Raw genomic sequence first — 17,322 nt, forward strand, 5'->3', positions numbered from 1 at the left:
AAATAGAGGCATAAGTAAGTTTCTAAACAGAAATACAGTGTTAACTACCATCGTAAAGTCCTGAACCACTTGTCCATTTCTCTGCTAACGAAAGGGGTTATTGTGCCTCAGAATATTAGACCTGAACTTCCTACCAGTAAATGGGGAATAAAATGGAAAATTCCACATAAGGGGCATATGGCTCCTCACCAGGAATTCACTAATGATGTTTTCTATATAAAGAATGCTTCATGTCAAAAAGCTTAGTGTTTCTTTGAAGGGAAGAAACCAGCAGTGGATTTTTTGGAAAGGTAAACTATCAAATGGATACTTTGATGATAATGGATAATTTCTGAAGGATCTACCAGCCACTTTTGGCTGAAATTCAAGCATGATAAAATAACTGGTCTCTTCGTCCAGTTTATGGATGAAATCCATACATTTGAATTCTTAGAAAATATGCATCTGTTTTTCCACAAACCCAACAAAATTTCTTGAAAGGGCTCAGATGTCATGACTTAAAAATTATAGCTTTCAACAGTGTAGGGGAGTATGACATGAGAAATGCTATCCTTTACTTCCTTTCTCAACTTTATGTGCCTTTCCTTGAACACAAATAACTATGCAGAGGAGTAATAAACAGAGTGGGCTTTCCTCCACAGAAGAAATGTGGACTTAGACTCCATTTTCAGACTGCATAAGTGCCATTTGTGAGTGACTTGTATGTGAAATGAATGTTTACCTGGAGGGTTGTAAGGTGACACATCACCAGTGACATCAAGTTCTGTTTTTATACTGGAAACTGGAAACAAACGTATCATTTTAAGGTAATAACTTGAACACCACTAATTATAAAATGCCTATTTGAGCGAATTAGATGTAGATTGAAGGTGTACCATTTGAGTGTCCTACATGGGTGTGGAGAGAAATAGAAGAAGCACTTGGTCAGAGTTGCCCTGAGCTAAAAACAAAGGAGAGGAAAAGTTAACGTGGCCTTATTGATCAGTTGGACGTAATTCTCTACAGTGGTACCCTCCCAGAAAATTGTGTTCCTTTGGTCAAGTAGTGGGGTGAGTTTGGATCTTTGCTGGCTTCTCAGAATGGCTGCCATACCCTCAGGTTCTCATTCATTTTAGAGTTCGATCATCCAACATGGCGGCACGCTTTCCGTCGCCACTGATGACGCAGAAGAGAAAACGCAGAGATGAGACCTTCTCAGTTTTGCTCCCAGTTCCTCTCCTCCTCCCTTCTTTTCACTGCTGAGCTTCTTTTAGCTTCTCTCACTGCTCTTTTTGTACGTGGCACTCTGCAGTCTCCCAGTGGAGCCGAAGTACTGGCTTCCCTTCCTGACGGAAGCTGAGAGCTGCCACGCCAACCACACTCATGAAGGCTACACGCGTGGATTTAAGGCCTCTCTTTACATTTGGGTGTTTTGTAAACACTTCCACCTCAGTATTTCAGACTCTCCACACACCTCCTGACTTTCTTTGCTTTCTGTTCCCTCTCTCAAGTGCCACCATCCCCTAATCAGCCAGGCCAAAAACGTGACATACTTAATTAACGCTTCCCTCTTCGGTAGGCTGCAGTGTACACTTCTTCATAAAATCTTATTCCTTTTATTTTTAAATTTATTTTTATTGTATTTTTTCATTACCGTTTGTTCACCTCGTATTTAAAAATCTTACTAATTTTAAATCTTAGGGATTTTTTAAAAATGTGTTCTTCCTTTCCATCCCTTCTGATATTCCCTGAGTTCAGCCCCTAGAATATCTCTGGGTGTTTCTAACTAACTAGTCCCCTTGACTCGAGACATTATTTGCCTTTTTCTCATACTTCCATCCCAGTTCATTTTCTTCTTTGGCCAGAATAGTCGTATCTCACCTTAGTCAACTTCATAAAATCCTTCTCCCTTCCAAAAATAAAATCTCACATCTCATTGGTAAAACAAAATAGGCCTCCCAGGTCTTAATTTTGGCCAATCTGTTTCTTTTGGTTTTCCCCACATACCATTCCATGTACCAGGCATTCCGAGGTACTGGTCGCTCCACCATGCTTTCTCGTAGCTCTAGGACTTTCTATGTTCCTTTTGGGCACTTTTCACTGTGGCCACTCCCCCTTCTCCTCCACCCTGCCTTACCCCACCCTGTCTTAGGCACCCTTTCTAAGAGCTCTAATAACACATGATGCTCCCTTTCTTCAAGGCATGGAACACACTGGGCCATACATTTTTATTTAGTCACCTGTTTTTACCATGATACTTTGGGGTCTTTCAAGGGTAAAGGTTGCATCTTTATTCCAACACCCACAATGCCCAACACAGAAAATGACCCAACATTGGGTAGACGCAGAATGAATAAATTAACAAAGAGTAGGTAGTCCAGATGTCAAGGCATTCCTGACATCAGTTAATAGAAAACTGGTCCACTTCACCTTCTTCCAGAAAAAAAGCCAGTCCACAATAAATGTTGGGAATTTTTCTACGGGAATGGAGATGCGTATAGAGACATACGAGTGGATCATGTTACATGGCACTTAAGATAAACTGAGGACACATCTAGTAGGCATCTTGCTTTCTTAGTAGCTATAATGTCAAGAGACCTGCCAAGGTTTCCTTCTGGCCTTTCACTCTTAGATGCTCCGTAGCTGACTGACCCAAAGCGATCGGCCTCATGGCCCCTATTTTCGTCCCCTGAGTTACCCTAACCCTGCCCTTCCATTACGCAGAATAGGTTTTCTGAGTCCCCCTGAGATTCGGGCTCAGAGAGGGGACAGATCCTCCATCTGGGCCTCATTAGGACATCTCACCAGAGGCATGCTGGCTCTACCAAAGATTCCTTGTAGGTGCGGAGATAACATTGTCTCCCTATCATTGTATAAGTAAAACACAGCCCTGGGTTTTTCACATTTCACTTTCTTCTTATACATCAAATCGATGGGTACAGGGTTGTCTTCAACATGAACAGAGCTTGTGCCAGCCTGCACAGGTAGGAAACTCAACTTTTACTTAAAAGATGAAGCAAAGCAAAAATGTTGCGCCATTCCTTTCGTTGACCCCTCCATATCCATAGGCTGTATTGACGGGCTCAAACTGGAAACGAAGAAAGAGCCTTTTTCATATCTTGGTGATTTGTAATACATTCTTCAAGGTGAGAAAGACTTGACTGCAGGAATAAGATTATGAATGGATCTTTATAATTTCTCATTTTTAACCTTTTTTTAGCTCTTTAAAAAAGATTTTATTTATTTATTTTTAGACAGAATGGTACAGAGGGGTAAAGAAAAGGAGAGAAATATCCATGCATGGTTGCCTTTCACATGGCCCACACTGGGGACCTGGCCCGCAACCCAGGCATGTGCCCTGACTGGGAATCGAACTGGTGACCTTTTGGTTTGCAGCTCAATCCACTGAGCTACACCAGCCAGGGCTTATTCTTTCTTTTAAATCAACAAATTAATATCATATTAATTCAAGTCTTGAATTAGTTGGTTGAGTCATCTGGTGGCTGTTGGCAAATAAAAAAAAACAACCTTAGAAAAAAATGTATATAGTGATTTCTAGATATGTTCAAATATCTAACATAAAGAAGCTTCTGGAACAAATTAAACTACTTTCTTCTCAGGAGCAATTTGTCCCCTAGAAAATCAGTAAGTTTGAGCCATTTTGAAATCAATCTTGATTCTTTCAGTATACTGCTAAATCAGAGGAATTTTAATTTCCCAAAAATTTTTCTTTAAAAATTTCAGGATCTTTACCTTAATTTTGAATAACTTACACAGGAGACATATGGGAACCTGATGTGAAAATGAGTTTTTAAAGGCTGCGGAAGAGAGTTGCAGTGTCTATTCAGAACATTCTTCGGTGGTGGGATGGAACTTCCTCGTCTCTGTACAAAGATCGGTTCTCCACCGATCTTTGTACATCTATAACAGTACTTGGACATTTGACCTTGAATGACAGTTACTGGTGTGCATATCTTACCCTTTATACAGAATGGCAAACTCCTTGCAAGAATAAGCCACATCTTAGTCATCTTTGTAATTGTTGTAACTGCCTAGAACATTTAACAGTAATTTACAGGAAGTATATTTCCAGTAAATGCACTCAATCAATAATTATTAGGCATTGTGCTTTCTATAAAGACTGACAAATAAGACATAGAAGACCCCAGCCCCAATGAGATAACTTTGTACAGACGCAATAGAGAGAAGTAGACTGTGCGGTCATAAGAACATGGAAACAATGAGAGCATCAAAGAAAGAAGAGGACCGGGGTGTTGGGAGTGTTAAGAGGGAAATAGAAACTGGCATATGGTAGAGAGGACCTAGGCTGGGCTCACTGTGTAGGACTAGAGTTAGAGTTAGGGAAGGGAAGTCAAATAAGACCTCCCTGACAAGGGAGCATTCACACACATTAACGAACTGTGAAAGTCAAATACAGCATATCACAGTGTCATGAGCAAAAGCGTTCCAGGCAGAGGGAAGGGAAGGACAGAAGGCCAGAGGTGAGAAAGAACTTGAAACATTCCGGGGAGAGAAAAGAATTGGGTGTGGAAGGAAGGGTGCCAAGGTGGTCAGACCCAGGAAAATGGAGGGCCACACAGGTTATCACAGGGAGTTGAAATTGTATAAATAATTTTAAAAGGTTGTGTATTTTATAAAGATAGCATTGGCATGCATGTGTGTGTGTGTGTATGCAACCTGCTGTAAAGATGCCATGACATAAAGAAGGACAAGATTTACAACATGGAGACCAGTTTAGAGGCTATGACAGGAGTCCACAAGAGAGAAAAGTGACTTGGGTCAGGAGAGGGGACAGTAAAGATACGGAGAACAGTATCCATTTGTAGTAGAATCTGCAGGATGTGAGGATAGATTACATTTGGGGGTGAGAGAAGTGAAACCCTCAAGAGTGATTTCTTTTTGCTCAATAAAATGGACAGACAGACAAGATTGGACAATGAACAGATTGTAGACAGGGAAACCAAGGGGTCAGTCTTGGAGGTTTTAAGCTTTCTACATATAATTAGTCATCCAAATAGAGGTATCAAGTAGACAGATTCATGAGTCTGAAGTTCAGGCGAGAGTTTTAGTCTGGTGATTGGCGTTTGGGAGTGTTCCACGTAGAGATGACCCTGAAAACTACGACTAACTGGAAATCACCTAGGAAGTGGGTTTTGGAGGAGGGGAGAGGAAAGCAGAAGGGAGGGAGGAAAGGAGACAGCCTTGTCCCTGCGGATGTGGCCCCCATGAGGTGCAGTAGGGGAAGTGGAGCGGGGGTGGGGGGGGTGGGGGGGTGGGAAGGAGTGGTCTAGAAAAGAGGAAAAGAAAGGGCTCTTGGTGTCAGAGAGGCAAAGAGAAAGTATGCTTTTTAGCGGGGGGGGGGGGGGGGGGGGGGGNGGGGGGCGGAGGTGGGGGGAGTGAATTGGAGAATTCAAGTGAATGCTAAGTTACATTACTTTAATATATTCCACCAGGTCGTGATTGCATTCAGAGTAACAGCCAAGTGAAGAGAAATTTCCCATCCCTTCCGATACAACATTCACTTCTTAAAGTCAATTCAAAAATAAAATAATTAAAGCAATAAAAATAGGTACATGTACCCACTTATGCATGTCACCCTCCCCCAAATAAACAAAATGTCNGTTTTGGAGGAGGGGAGAGGAAAGCAGAAGGGAGGGAGGAAAGGAGACAGCCTTGTCTCTTTGGATGTGGCCCCCATGAGGTGCAGTAGGGGAAGTGGAGTGGGGGTGGGGGGGTGGGGGGGTGGGAAGGAGTGGTCTAGAAAAGAGGAAAAGAAAGGGCACTTGGTATCAGAGAGGCAAAGAGAAAGTATGCTTTTGTGCGGGGTGGGGGGTGAATTGGAGAATTCAGGTGAATGCTAGGTTACATTACTTCAATACATTCCACCAGGTCGTGATTACGTTCAGAGTAACAGCCAAGTGAAGAGAAATTTCCCATCCCTTCCGATACGACATTCACTTCTTAAAGTCAATTCAAAAATAAAATAATTAAAGCAATAAAAATAGGTACATGTACCCACTTATGCATTTCACCCTCCCCCAAATAAACAAAATGTCTTTTTGTCACGTGCTATGAGATTTTTTTGATCAACAGATAAAAGTATCATCGTACTCCAGGTGATGCTGTGAATTTGTGAAGGTGTTTATTTCCTCTTGACACTGGAATCTCGCTGTGTTATTTCTGCCAGGAGTTTGGGCGACACCACGGCACATTGTCATCAGTTCTACAACTGTGGAATTATACTGGAGTCCACCGGAAAAACCCAATGGCCTCATTACTCAGTATCAGTTGAGTCGCAATGGAACCTCAGTTTTCCTGGGTGGCAGTGAGGAACAGCGTTTTGCTGATAAAAACCTGGAGTCCAACAGCAGGTAAACTAAAAGCAAGCTTTGCCAATCAGACAGTTGGATTCTTTAGATTTTTCAGGCGTCTCTCCCACTGAAATGATATTAAATGAATTAGCCAATCTCCCCATTGAACAGCTAGCTGATGAGGTCACTGATGAAGTCATCTGAAATCCATTTCAGATGTCCATGACCCACATTCCAACTCATTTACTTTAGTCTTCAAAGTACACGGAATTCCTTAAAAATGTAAACAAATGGTCTAGATCAGAGAAACTCAATTTCACTGGAGGGCCACATCAGCCTCCCGGTTGCCTTCAAAGGGCCAAATTTAACTTTAGGACTGTATAAATCTAACATCAACTAGGGGCAAGGGGCTCAGTGCTGCCCCCAGGCAGAAACAAGGTGCCGGGCTGGACAAAACAAGGCGGAGGACCGGCTTCAGCCTACGGGCCTTATGTTTGCCACCTTTGCTTTAGCTGACATGAAAGCATGAGAATTTTTAAGTATATAAAATACACAAAGTATTAAACTGAAAGAACATGCCTTCCTAAACTAGCATTAAAAGAAATTTAAAGAGTTTTGTTTTACATTAGCTACCTTTCTTTCCTGGCATAATGTTTTCTCTGCTCGCTGCACTATATATAGACATGGGTTGTTTTAGGGGAAAAAAGTCCCACCTATTTGCAATTCATTCCCATTCATTTCTCAGCAGAGAGAAAATGTATTGTAGATCAACAGATGTTTTATTGCAGAGAATAAAGATCAATTTACTTTTAGTGTAGAGAATAGCAGATCAATGGAACAACATCGCCCTCTAAACATATTTCCCTGAACTCTAACCCATTTAACATGGGAAGATTCATTTGAATCCTCCACAATGCACCCACACACTCCAGGACTTCCCCGAAATCTGGAAGAAAAGCGGTGGATTGCTAGTGGGGAGGGACAGAAATAGTAATGGTTGGGGACAGTGCTGTCCCTTGCTGTACAAACTACCAAGCCTATGGTGCAGTTTCTGAACAGGGAGCAAAGATTTTGCAAGTTGTCACAAATTCAGTACTAAACAATGGGTAGAAAAACTAGTCGTGGTTGTTCAGTGTGCCTGTGCATTGCCTGAGAACAATTCTTTTTTTTTCCCCCAATATAGATACATTTACAAGTTGAAAGCCACAACTGGAGGCGGCAGTAGTTTTAGTGGTGAGTACCTCGTACAGACACCTCTGTTGACACCGGAAGAAATCCAGCCTCCATATAACATCACAGTAATCGGGCCCGACTCCGTGTTTGTAGCTTGGACTCCACCAGGTAAAGAAATAAAGCGTGTGAGTGTGTGTGTTTGTAAAACATGTTAGAGGAAATTAATTGGAAATAAGATTGGATGTGTGAATTCACTAAACCTGCAGGAAATAGTCTGTTTCTTGGAAAATATAAACAAAATGATGCAAACCACAGTTTTGCATGTATGCATGCATAAGTGTGTATGCATATGTACACACATACATGCATGTAGAAAGATATAGGTGTAGATATGTAGATAAAGATATATAGATACACAGGTATATGTTATTCCATCAAAGAAATAAATGCTTTCAGGCACCAAAAGCCCAGAATGTCTTCTTATTCATGTCTATCCAAGGTAAGTCATATAGCACCTTGAACATTCATTTCTACAGGACTCCCTAGGTTGGACCATTTACAGTTCCTTCTGTATCAGAGCAATGAAGGAGGAATTCAGAAAGACAATAACCCACTTCACCCAGACACCTTGGGTTGTGATCAGATATGGTAGCTGGATTTTGTCTCTCCAAGCCCCATAGCCTCCATTCAGCCACTTAGTCACTAGTGGGGTGTTTTGTGGTCCTAGTGCATTTGGTGCGTGGTTATGTTTTGGTGAAAGCATCATCCTCAGGTAAGAATGCGACCTAACTGCATTAACGCTGCGGAGTAAGGATTGGAGTGAAATCCGCTTGTTGTGCCTTTTCGTGAAAGAAAGACAAGAAGATTTGTTCCAGTGAAATTTATCATTGATTAAGGTGTCAAATACACTTAAAATATAATGTGGTTTTATTTTTAATATCTAGCATTAAGATGAAGTTGAAATATAAAATTAAAACAGCTCTTGTCCCCATCAGAGTAAGTTCAGCCGCAGCTCAACACAGAACTGAAAAAAATTGGTTAACAGCATTTGGGGCCTTATTGGATTCATGCTGTAAAACAATTAACAGATATATTTTTCATTGAATTGAACAGTTATCACCATCAACACAGGTAATATAGTCACCACGATAACATAAAGGCTTAATTAAAAATAAAACTTAGATTCTCATGAACCAACATCCTTCTGATGTCATAATCTAAGATCAAAGACCAAAGGGCCTGTTTTGGGGGGTCAGATTCACAGGAGAAAGATCTCAGAGTTTTATAAGCAAAGAAAGATTTAAGTTGTGCTAGCTATTAAATATAAATGATTTCATTCACCTTTGTTTAAAAATAAATATGCAACATATTAAAATTAAACAAAACCTAAAGGAATAATCAAAAGTCAGCATTTGTCCTAAAGGGCTGTCATCCTTACATAAGGAGTGGAGGTGTTCTTGAACTGTGTTCTTAATTTCAAGGAGGGGAATGCAAATTGGCCACTATGGAAATATATATGCGTATACCTTTATAGAACCGATTGCTCCTTTCATGGAATAGCACTGCTCTCTTGCAACCTTTGAGAATTTCCCACCTTGGCAAAAATGCCAAGGTGTTTTGGTGCTGTGATGTTTTCGTGCCCAAGAGTGAAATGGGGCCGAGCAGAGCCAGTCTGACACCAGATTCACCCAACTGATCTGAGGTTCATCAGACCAAAACCAGAGTCTTCTATCACCAAACCCTGAAGGAACGATGTGACCAGGAAGTTCCCTGGCTCACCAAATTACCTGTTGTGTTAACACTGTCCCACACAGAAATGACCATGGCTAATCTGAAGACTTCACACTCCGTAAGGATCAGAACACCTCTTCTTCCCTCTAGGACGACCCAAGTAGGATGAATGCGGAAACCAAGATCGTGTTCCAATAATGCCACCTATGAGCTACTGTGCACCAGCCATTTTTCTCTCTCTCAGTCTGTGATCTCCCTCTGTAAAATGGAGAAAATGGTAGTACCTGGGTGCAAGGTTGTTGTCAAGTTTAATGAGGTCATTTTTGTAATTGGGATTATCTGGTTAATGGTATCTATAGACAGTGGTGGCTATTTTCAGATAATTATTTTTGCCTTTTACTACTCATTTTTTTCAATGTGTTTGCTCCAACATTTGCTGGGTCCCAAGGCCCCATTTTCGTAACGATAAAGCTGCCCACCACAGGGCCCTTCGGTCGAAACTTCTTTCACGTTTCCCAGCAGTGTGTCATTTTTTTGTTTGAGCTCCACCTCCTATATCTGTGTTCAGTGAAAAACGCTTCTGTTTAGAAGAGGCTCGTTGCGACATAAAATACAACTTTTGCTTCTTTAATGGAATCTTAACTCCTGTCTAGCTCAAGCTTTTGCAGAAATTGCTCGTTCCAGTCCAGCCTACGGGGTGTTGTACAAGGGCCACACACTCTAACGCTGACTGCCTAACCAACAGTTAATAAACCTACACTCTTCAGACCTGTCAGACTTTCCATTTCAGATGCACGAAATCCATGACAGAAACCCTGTAATATATGGAAAGATTAACATCTTAAATTACCCTTTTTCCCCCCAGTGCCTACAAGGATGTTGAATTCAATAAACAGGCAGCTGATGGTGACTCATGTGTAATCTACAACTGATTTTATTGGAAAGCACCTCATGCTGTGTTGCGATTCAGATAATAAAAATATTGTTCTGTCCCCGAATTGTCATAAATATATATATTTTAAACAGTAAGCAAACCAACTTGTCATACCTGGAGGTGGTTTATTTGCTCACAGCCAAGAGATTTCTAGGTATGCATCCCTGTCCCCTGCCTTCATGGAATGGTGACATCACAGAGACAAGACATGGGCCAAGCAGCCCACACCTGTGGCTCTGAAACCTGCATGAGCCTGAGAATCCCCTGGGAAGCTTGTGAAAAGAGTGAGTCATCAACCCAGAATTTACTGCATAAGAATCTCCTGGGATGGAAGCAAGGAATCTGGCACTTGTCAAGAGTCCCCCAAGTTTAGGAACTATGACACACACCAAGGAGGAGCAGTCGGTTAATTCTCTAAACACATAAACCAGTGCCCCTTGAGTGGCCAGAGTCAAAACAGTGGTGAAATTGACTTCTGCTCTCACACGTATGGTGTGGTCAGTATGGACAGAGTGGCCTTACACAAGTGAGTTGCTCAGAGAGCAAATCTATGCAGTTGCTTCGCTACAGAAAAATACCTGGGCAAGTAAGTGGGTGTTGAGTGTACAAATTATTATTTCAGTGCTATCTGTATATTAAGCCTTTGTGCGCGCTTATAAACGTTACTAGTAAAGGAGGTAAGTACCAGGGAATAAGTGAGATTGTTCAGGGGAGAATACTTGTGATGTTGAATGCAAACCTCATATGTATGGATTGACATTACTTGCTTCCATGTGCTGTTCATTAAACTCCTCCTATGTACCAAACACTGTGATAAGTGCTTGTCCTGCCTCCCCTCAGTTCATTCTTATGTAAACCCTGGGAGATAAATAATACCACTGTCACACATTAAGGTAAGGAATTTGACTCTCAGAGAAGTGATATGATGTACTCAAGGTCACATAGGCGAGCCAGGATTGAGATTCGGGTCTTCTCTCCTTCCTGACTTCGGCTTAATTCCTAAATCCAAACTAAACTTTTCATCTATTGCCTAAAGTCTTCGAGATTTAGCAAGAAGAATCTCTGCTTTTTGAATTAGCAGCCCAGGGGGCCCAGCAACAGAACTAGGTGTTGGTGAAAGCAGAAACATTGTGGAAGAAATTTTAATTTTTTTAAATTTTTTTTTTTTTTTTGCTGGACATGTATGACCACAAGAATTGTGAATTCTGAAGGGGAACTAGCCACCTGGCATCAGGTCTGTCCTGGGGCATGAAGTCCTTCCCTGCCCCTCCAGAACAGCCCAGAGCAAATAGACATGACTTTGCCAGACTCGATACCAGTGCAGGAAGATTTCAATTAGGTGAGAGAGGAGAAGACTCATTTCTCAATTATCTCCCCCCAAAAACCCAAAACCCAAAGACATTATCCCAACTGTTTTAGATCATGTTAGACATTCTCTGACCTGCGAGGAGAGTCCTGGTTCATTTTGCCTCATAATTACTTGCTAACTGTCAGTAGTCACATTAACAAAACTCTAGAAAATTGAGATTTCAGCTCATGTGTATATAGTTTGTACTTCCAAACCAAATGGTATGCAAACACCATACCCTGATAAAATGTTGACTTAATTGACAGAAAAAACAAAATGCTATGCTTCTGTATTATATTTTTCAGGCAAATATAAATAAACTTTGAGTTTTTTGCTGTTTAGAATCGTTCAAACACTTGATTTTCTATAGAAGCTCACCCCTCACTTCGCACTAACTCCATGTGACACACACACTCAGGTACACATTCCTTCCTCAAAGACAAACAGAACACACACACACACACACACACACAGTTTTCCAAAGACTATGCGTCATCTTATGAATGCCGAATTCTTTTCACCTATTTCAGAAAAGGTACTGTCTGTTTCTATGTGGAATCCCCCCAACTCAGTTTCTGTGTGGCCTCGAACAAGTTGCACACGGGTTCTGAACCCTCGGTTTCTCATCTGCGAAGGTGGGGATTAAATGCCTTCTTGGCATTGCTGTTATGTGAAGTCATAGAGGTAGCCTGGTAAGACATTCAGTGAGCGCTGGGTCCATGGGGGACGTAACAATTCAAATCTATAAACAAGGTGGGCCAGGTTAGTTTATTCCTAAACATGTCTACGCACTTTTACTAGCTCTGAACCTTGGGTCAGGGCTTACACACAGACATGAAAGAGACCAAAGAAGACATGTTACCTTAGTGGGTGAAACATGATAGGAAATGCAGAAGTGAGCACTTTGGAGAACGTAAATAGTTTCCTCAGAATAATGCAGATGGATCTTCCCGCTGTTTGCGAACCTAAACATTCAACATTATTTAAGCTCTGAATGTAATAATGAGCCTTTCTAATTTATCGAGGTGATGCCTGTATTTTGAACCGTGCTAGCCCTTAATCATGTTCTAATTAACGGTGTCACTGCATCCAACACAAGCTCTTTCTCACTAAAGGTGCTGAGTTATGTAGGCTTAATGCATAATATCAAAATGCTGGTGCCTTTCCTTCCACATTTACCTCCGAGTTCATTAGAGAAAAGAATTGGCAACAATTCTTCTGCTGGGGAAATTTCTATTGCTATTGCTTAGGTATGTAAATGCTGTTTATTAATCAACTTTCGATTAAAAGGTAGCTAGCCACAGTAGGATCTGTCTATAGATACTAGGCAACTTGGGGATCAGTGAGCTCATCACGTGCAGTATCTGAGATCAGGCACTACCCACTTGAAGTTGAAACGGGCATTAAGGTTTCTAAGAACTCACGTTGGGTTGACTGGGATGAGTCAACATCAGCAATTGTTTCCCCTTTTTACACGCGCCATGACCAGGTGGCATGGGGTGGTGAGTTTCAGCAGAAATGTAAATCTCGTGGCAACTGACTTATGGTTTATTTGCAATTTTTTTTATTTCAACATTTAAGTTCCACTCTCTTAGCAAATTCCAGTGATGGAATAAAATGTTATCAACTACATCACCACGTTACGCATTAGATCCTCAGGCCTTATTCATCTCATAACTGAAATATAGCATCCTTGCATTTATATGTCTTTTATGGAAAAATAATGTCTGTTCAGGTGCTTTGTCCATTTTTTTTTATTGGATTGTTTGGGGTTCTTTTGCTATCACGTTGTACGAGTTCCTTATGTATTTTCGTATTTAACCCCATGTGGTTTGCATGTATTTCCTACCCTTTTGTGGTCTACTTTTTTATTTTGTTGGTGATTTCCTTTGCTGTGCAGAAGCCCTTTAGTTTGAGGTAGTCCTGCTTAGTGACTTTTGCTTTGGTTGCCTTTGCTTTCAGTGTTTAGTAAGTCGATCTTACTTTACTGAGCTCTGATATGTACTGGGCATTTTTCTGAGAGAGTAACACATATCTCAGTTAATGCTCAGTGTGACTTACAGTGTGGCCTCTGGTTTTCCCTGTATTACTAATGAGAAAACTCAAGGTTGGTGTTAGAAGCTACTTTCTCCAGGTTGGTCATCACAGAGGTGTCAGAGCCAACTCACAGTGAGTCTGACTCCAAATTCCATGATCAAAACCACTGGGCTACATTTTCCCCCTGTTTTCTATATAAACAGTGCTTTTATGCATTCTACTGTAATATAGATCAAAAGCTTAAGAAGTTTGCTGTGGATAATAGCAACTATGAATGAGGGACAGAGTAATTCAAGGGTAGTCCATCCAGTAACCCAGCAGGGTCACTGTATTTGTAGCTAAAACTCTGTGGGGTGCAGTTCATGTGCCTTTGCCTAGATTTAGTCACACACTCATTTTTACTAATGTGGAAATGTTTGCCGAGCCTTCGTAGGAGCAAGTGCGATGCTGGGTGCTATGAGAGCTATAAAAAAGAAGGAGGTATTGTCTCTCTTGAGAACCCTGCTATCTAATAGGGTCAAATGCATGAAATGATAACTGTTGTACAAATTATGCATGGATGTATGTTCTAGAGGGTTTTGTTTCACTTCCACACCCCTGAAAGGACATAACCAAGATACCCTTACTTATATACAGGAGAATTTAGGCTGATTTGTTAAAAGCATTACCTTAAGCACAACCAATGTTTTGAAGTGAATGAGGCTATCACACTGAATTAGTAGTTTTCCTCTTAGAGTTGTTCCTGCTCCAGCTCCTAAAAAAAGAATTTTAAAAAAGGGTTGATTGACTGTCCCATCGTAAAGTATGCACCTGCTGTGAAATGAAACCACAGAGGGGAAAAAAAGTTGAATAATTTAACTTTTTTATTTGTAAAGATAATCAGGGTTTTTCTGATTACATCTTAACTTCATAAATGTTAAATAACCTATCAGCATCTAGTTGTTGTAAATTATGAAAAGGAGCGTTGCAAGGAATATTAACCAACGAAACCCTTGTTCTTTAGTGAACAAGAAAATGTGTTACGGCAGCTTGTCATTGTGCGCCTGGTAAGTTTGACACCAAATAACAAAACTGCCATTTGCACTTAGGGTAAATTGGTTCACTTGAGCTTACACGGCTGCTCTTGGTCTGACATAAATTTATGAACTCGGGAACTAACCAAGGCACGGGGCTCCCCAGCTGGCTTTAGCAAATATGCCCATTTCATTTCATGTCGTTGTCAGAATACCAGGGGGCTAGGGCGGTTCAGACTCAATGCAGATGGTGCAGGGTCGGCAGGGACACGGGAGCTTTCATGTCACGGTCCTGCAAATTATGACGGGGAGGGGGCCTCCTTCCTAAATGCATGTCAGCGCTCGACATGTTCACAGCTTCAAGGAGCAATTTCTGTTTCAACACCTCATAGGTTTAGGTAAAGGACGTTTATTTCCAGTTAACCAAGTTGTGAAAAAGATATTTTCCAGGTTCGTGCTTTGGCTAGGCACGTTCAAACCCAGATCAAGATTATGTCTGTATTTGAAAAGTGGTGGAGTACCCTTTTGTTCCCTGACCCCCAAGGAGTCCTGTCTTTTTAAGCAGAGCACTTTCTGGAAGCAGACCAGCAGGTGCAGGATGAAGACATACAGCAAAGGCAACCTCCGACAAAGGGAAGGAACGACCGACCCCTCGAAATTACTGCTTCCAGTGGAAAGTAGACCATCTTCCTAGGCGTGGGACTTGGTCGTGCCCACGTGCACACAAAAATAAAACTGGATAACAACATACTGTTACGGAGACGTTTACCTGAATGGGGATAGCATTTATTTGGAATGGGAATAGCAGCTTTTACATAAAAGCTGGGGTCAGAAGTCTTTGACTGTTGTCAACGTGGTCATAGTTGTGGGTTTCGTTTCATTTTCTTTCCTTTTATTTGGTTTCGTAGAGATGGCTGTCATTTATAAGCACTTTCTGTGCAGCAGGAATATAGTAAAATGCTTTGCATCTGTCTTCGAATTTAATCATCGCAGCTCTTTATGGGGTAGCTATTGGTACCATCACCCCGCATAGGAACCTACTGGTGTTCACAGAGGTGAGGTCACTGACCAGGGGCAGATAAGCTCTGAGAAGGGATACGATCTGACTCCATTCAGTGGCTAGTCTCCTTGGCATATTTTTTTAAGGTGTGTTTGTCAAACTTTTCCACAAGATCCACCCTAGGGACAGAGGAGACAGAACGAACATTTATTTAATCAACCAACATTTATTGAGCTGCAACTTGGTGCTGAAATCTAGGCATAAAAACTACTTTGGGTTGGAAATTTAAACAGTCCTTGCCCTTATGAAGTTGGCATTCTCACGGTACTAAATGAGATCGTGTATGCTGCCTTGCATTGAATAGGACTGCAATGAAATGTCTGTTTTCATTTGTGCCATTGCTGAAACCACGCAAAGACTTTCAAACTGGTTTCCTTAACCTCCTATCTCATGTTTTGAACCCCACATTTGCTGCCAGCAGGATCATCTTCCTAAAAAAATAGGTTATATCATGTTACACCTTCAAAGTCTCCTTGTTACTGATTGTGTATAAAGCTTACGTTTCCTGAAGAAATAATTGATCGAGTTTAGACATCGCTCGAGTTTGAGAGTGAAGACAGCAGGGTGCACTCCAAGAGTCTTACTCTAGGGGTCTCACTCTGTGGCCAGTGGTGTAGGGAGGAAAGTCTAGAAGAACAGGTTTGGGGGCAGAAAATCGAGTAATTCTGTTTTGAGCCTGTCGAGGTCTCCGTGAAGTAGGGTGTTTAAAATGCAAACTGGAAATGCAAAGAGATACAAAGCTGGACATAAGAATTTAGGAAGCAATGATAGAATAACAGTAATTTAAGCTATCAGGACAAATGCAACAGACAGTTGAACTAGGAGGCTCTACCTTTAAAATAAAAATTTTCCGTCTGGGTTCAGCACAATCCAGCACTTGTACAGAGGAAACATGGGATCCCTCCTTCTGCTTATGATCAGTTTTTCCTTCAGACTCCTTTTCTTCTCTCTCACTCTCTTCTTCTCACCAGATTCGTGAGCATCTCTGGTATGTATAGCTCTTATGCCCTTTATATGCTGGGGCTGTATCTACAAAAGCATAACCACACTGCATTCCTCAGCCCTCGTCTCTCATGGGTTGAGTCCCATGATGTAGATGTCATTGTTTCTATAGCAGAGTTAAACTGATTACAAAGGTAGAAAATCAAACCCACAAATGTTAGAAGCATTCGATCCATGAGAGAACTTAGTGGGAAACCTTATTACATTCTTCACTCAAGGCCCAGTCCTCTCCTTGAACGAGCATGTGTGTTCTTCACGACCAGATAAAATGTACAGGCATTTAATTAAATGAATAGAAAAGGAAGAGGCTCAAATGACAAGACTTTCATTCTTTGGGAAGCACTGGTGGAGAATGACAGTTTCTGAGCCCAAATTTCCTATGTATTTAGACCCATGAGTCTCACTGACAGAGTGGACTGTCCTGACTCAGTAATTAATGTTTTGGGAACCCACTAGGTGGACTAGGATTTGGAGACTTTATGGGCCATTATGTCAAGAATCCATGTCAGACTGGATGCGTACACATTGCCGACAGAGAAATTATTGTCACAAGCAAAACTGGTGGAGTATTTTATGTACTTTAAGAGTAAGCAAGCCTAGGAAAAATATATGACACCATTTCTAATTGTCTTGTATGTTTTAAGAGGTAAAGCATGCCTTCGGTTTTATTCACCTACAGAGTATATCTTTGAAAAGAACTATCATACTTCATT

The 17,322-nt window shown here is 41.2% G+C and overlaps 1 protein-coding gene across 1 annotated transcript in view; it reads left to right on the plus strand.

The window, feature by feature from the left end:
* USH2A (usherin) overlaps window positions 1-17,322 on the plus strand; it is a 530,092-nt gene that overhangs the window by 410,780 nt on the left and 101,990 nt on the right. The window contains exons 57-58 of the mRNA XM_037069500.1: window positions 6,188-6,371; window positions 7,495-7,652. Coding sequence (XP_036925395.1) covers window positions 6,188-6,371; window positions 7,495-7,652 — 342 coding nt within the window. The remainder of the gene's footprint in view (window positions 1-6,187; window positions 6,372-7,494; window positions 7,653-17,322) is intronic.

This window comes from Sturnira hondurensis, unplaced genomic scaffold (genome assembly GCF_014824575.4).
Source record: "Sturnira hondurensis isolate 20B ecotype Veracruz unplaced genomic scaffold, ASM1482457v3 Scaffold0018525, whole genome shotgun sequence".
NCBI lineage: Eukaryota > Metazoa > Chordata > Mammalia > Chiroptera > Phyllostomidae > Sturnira > Sturnira hondurensis.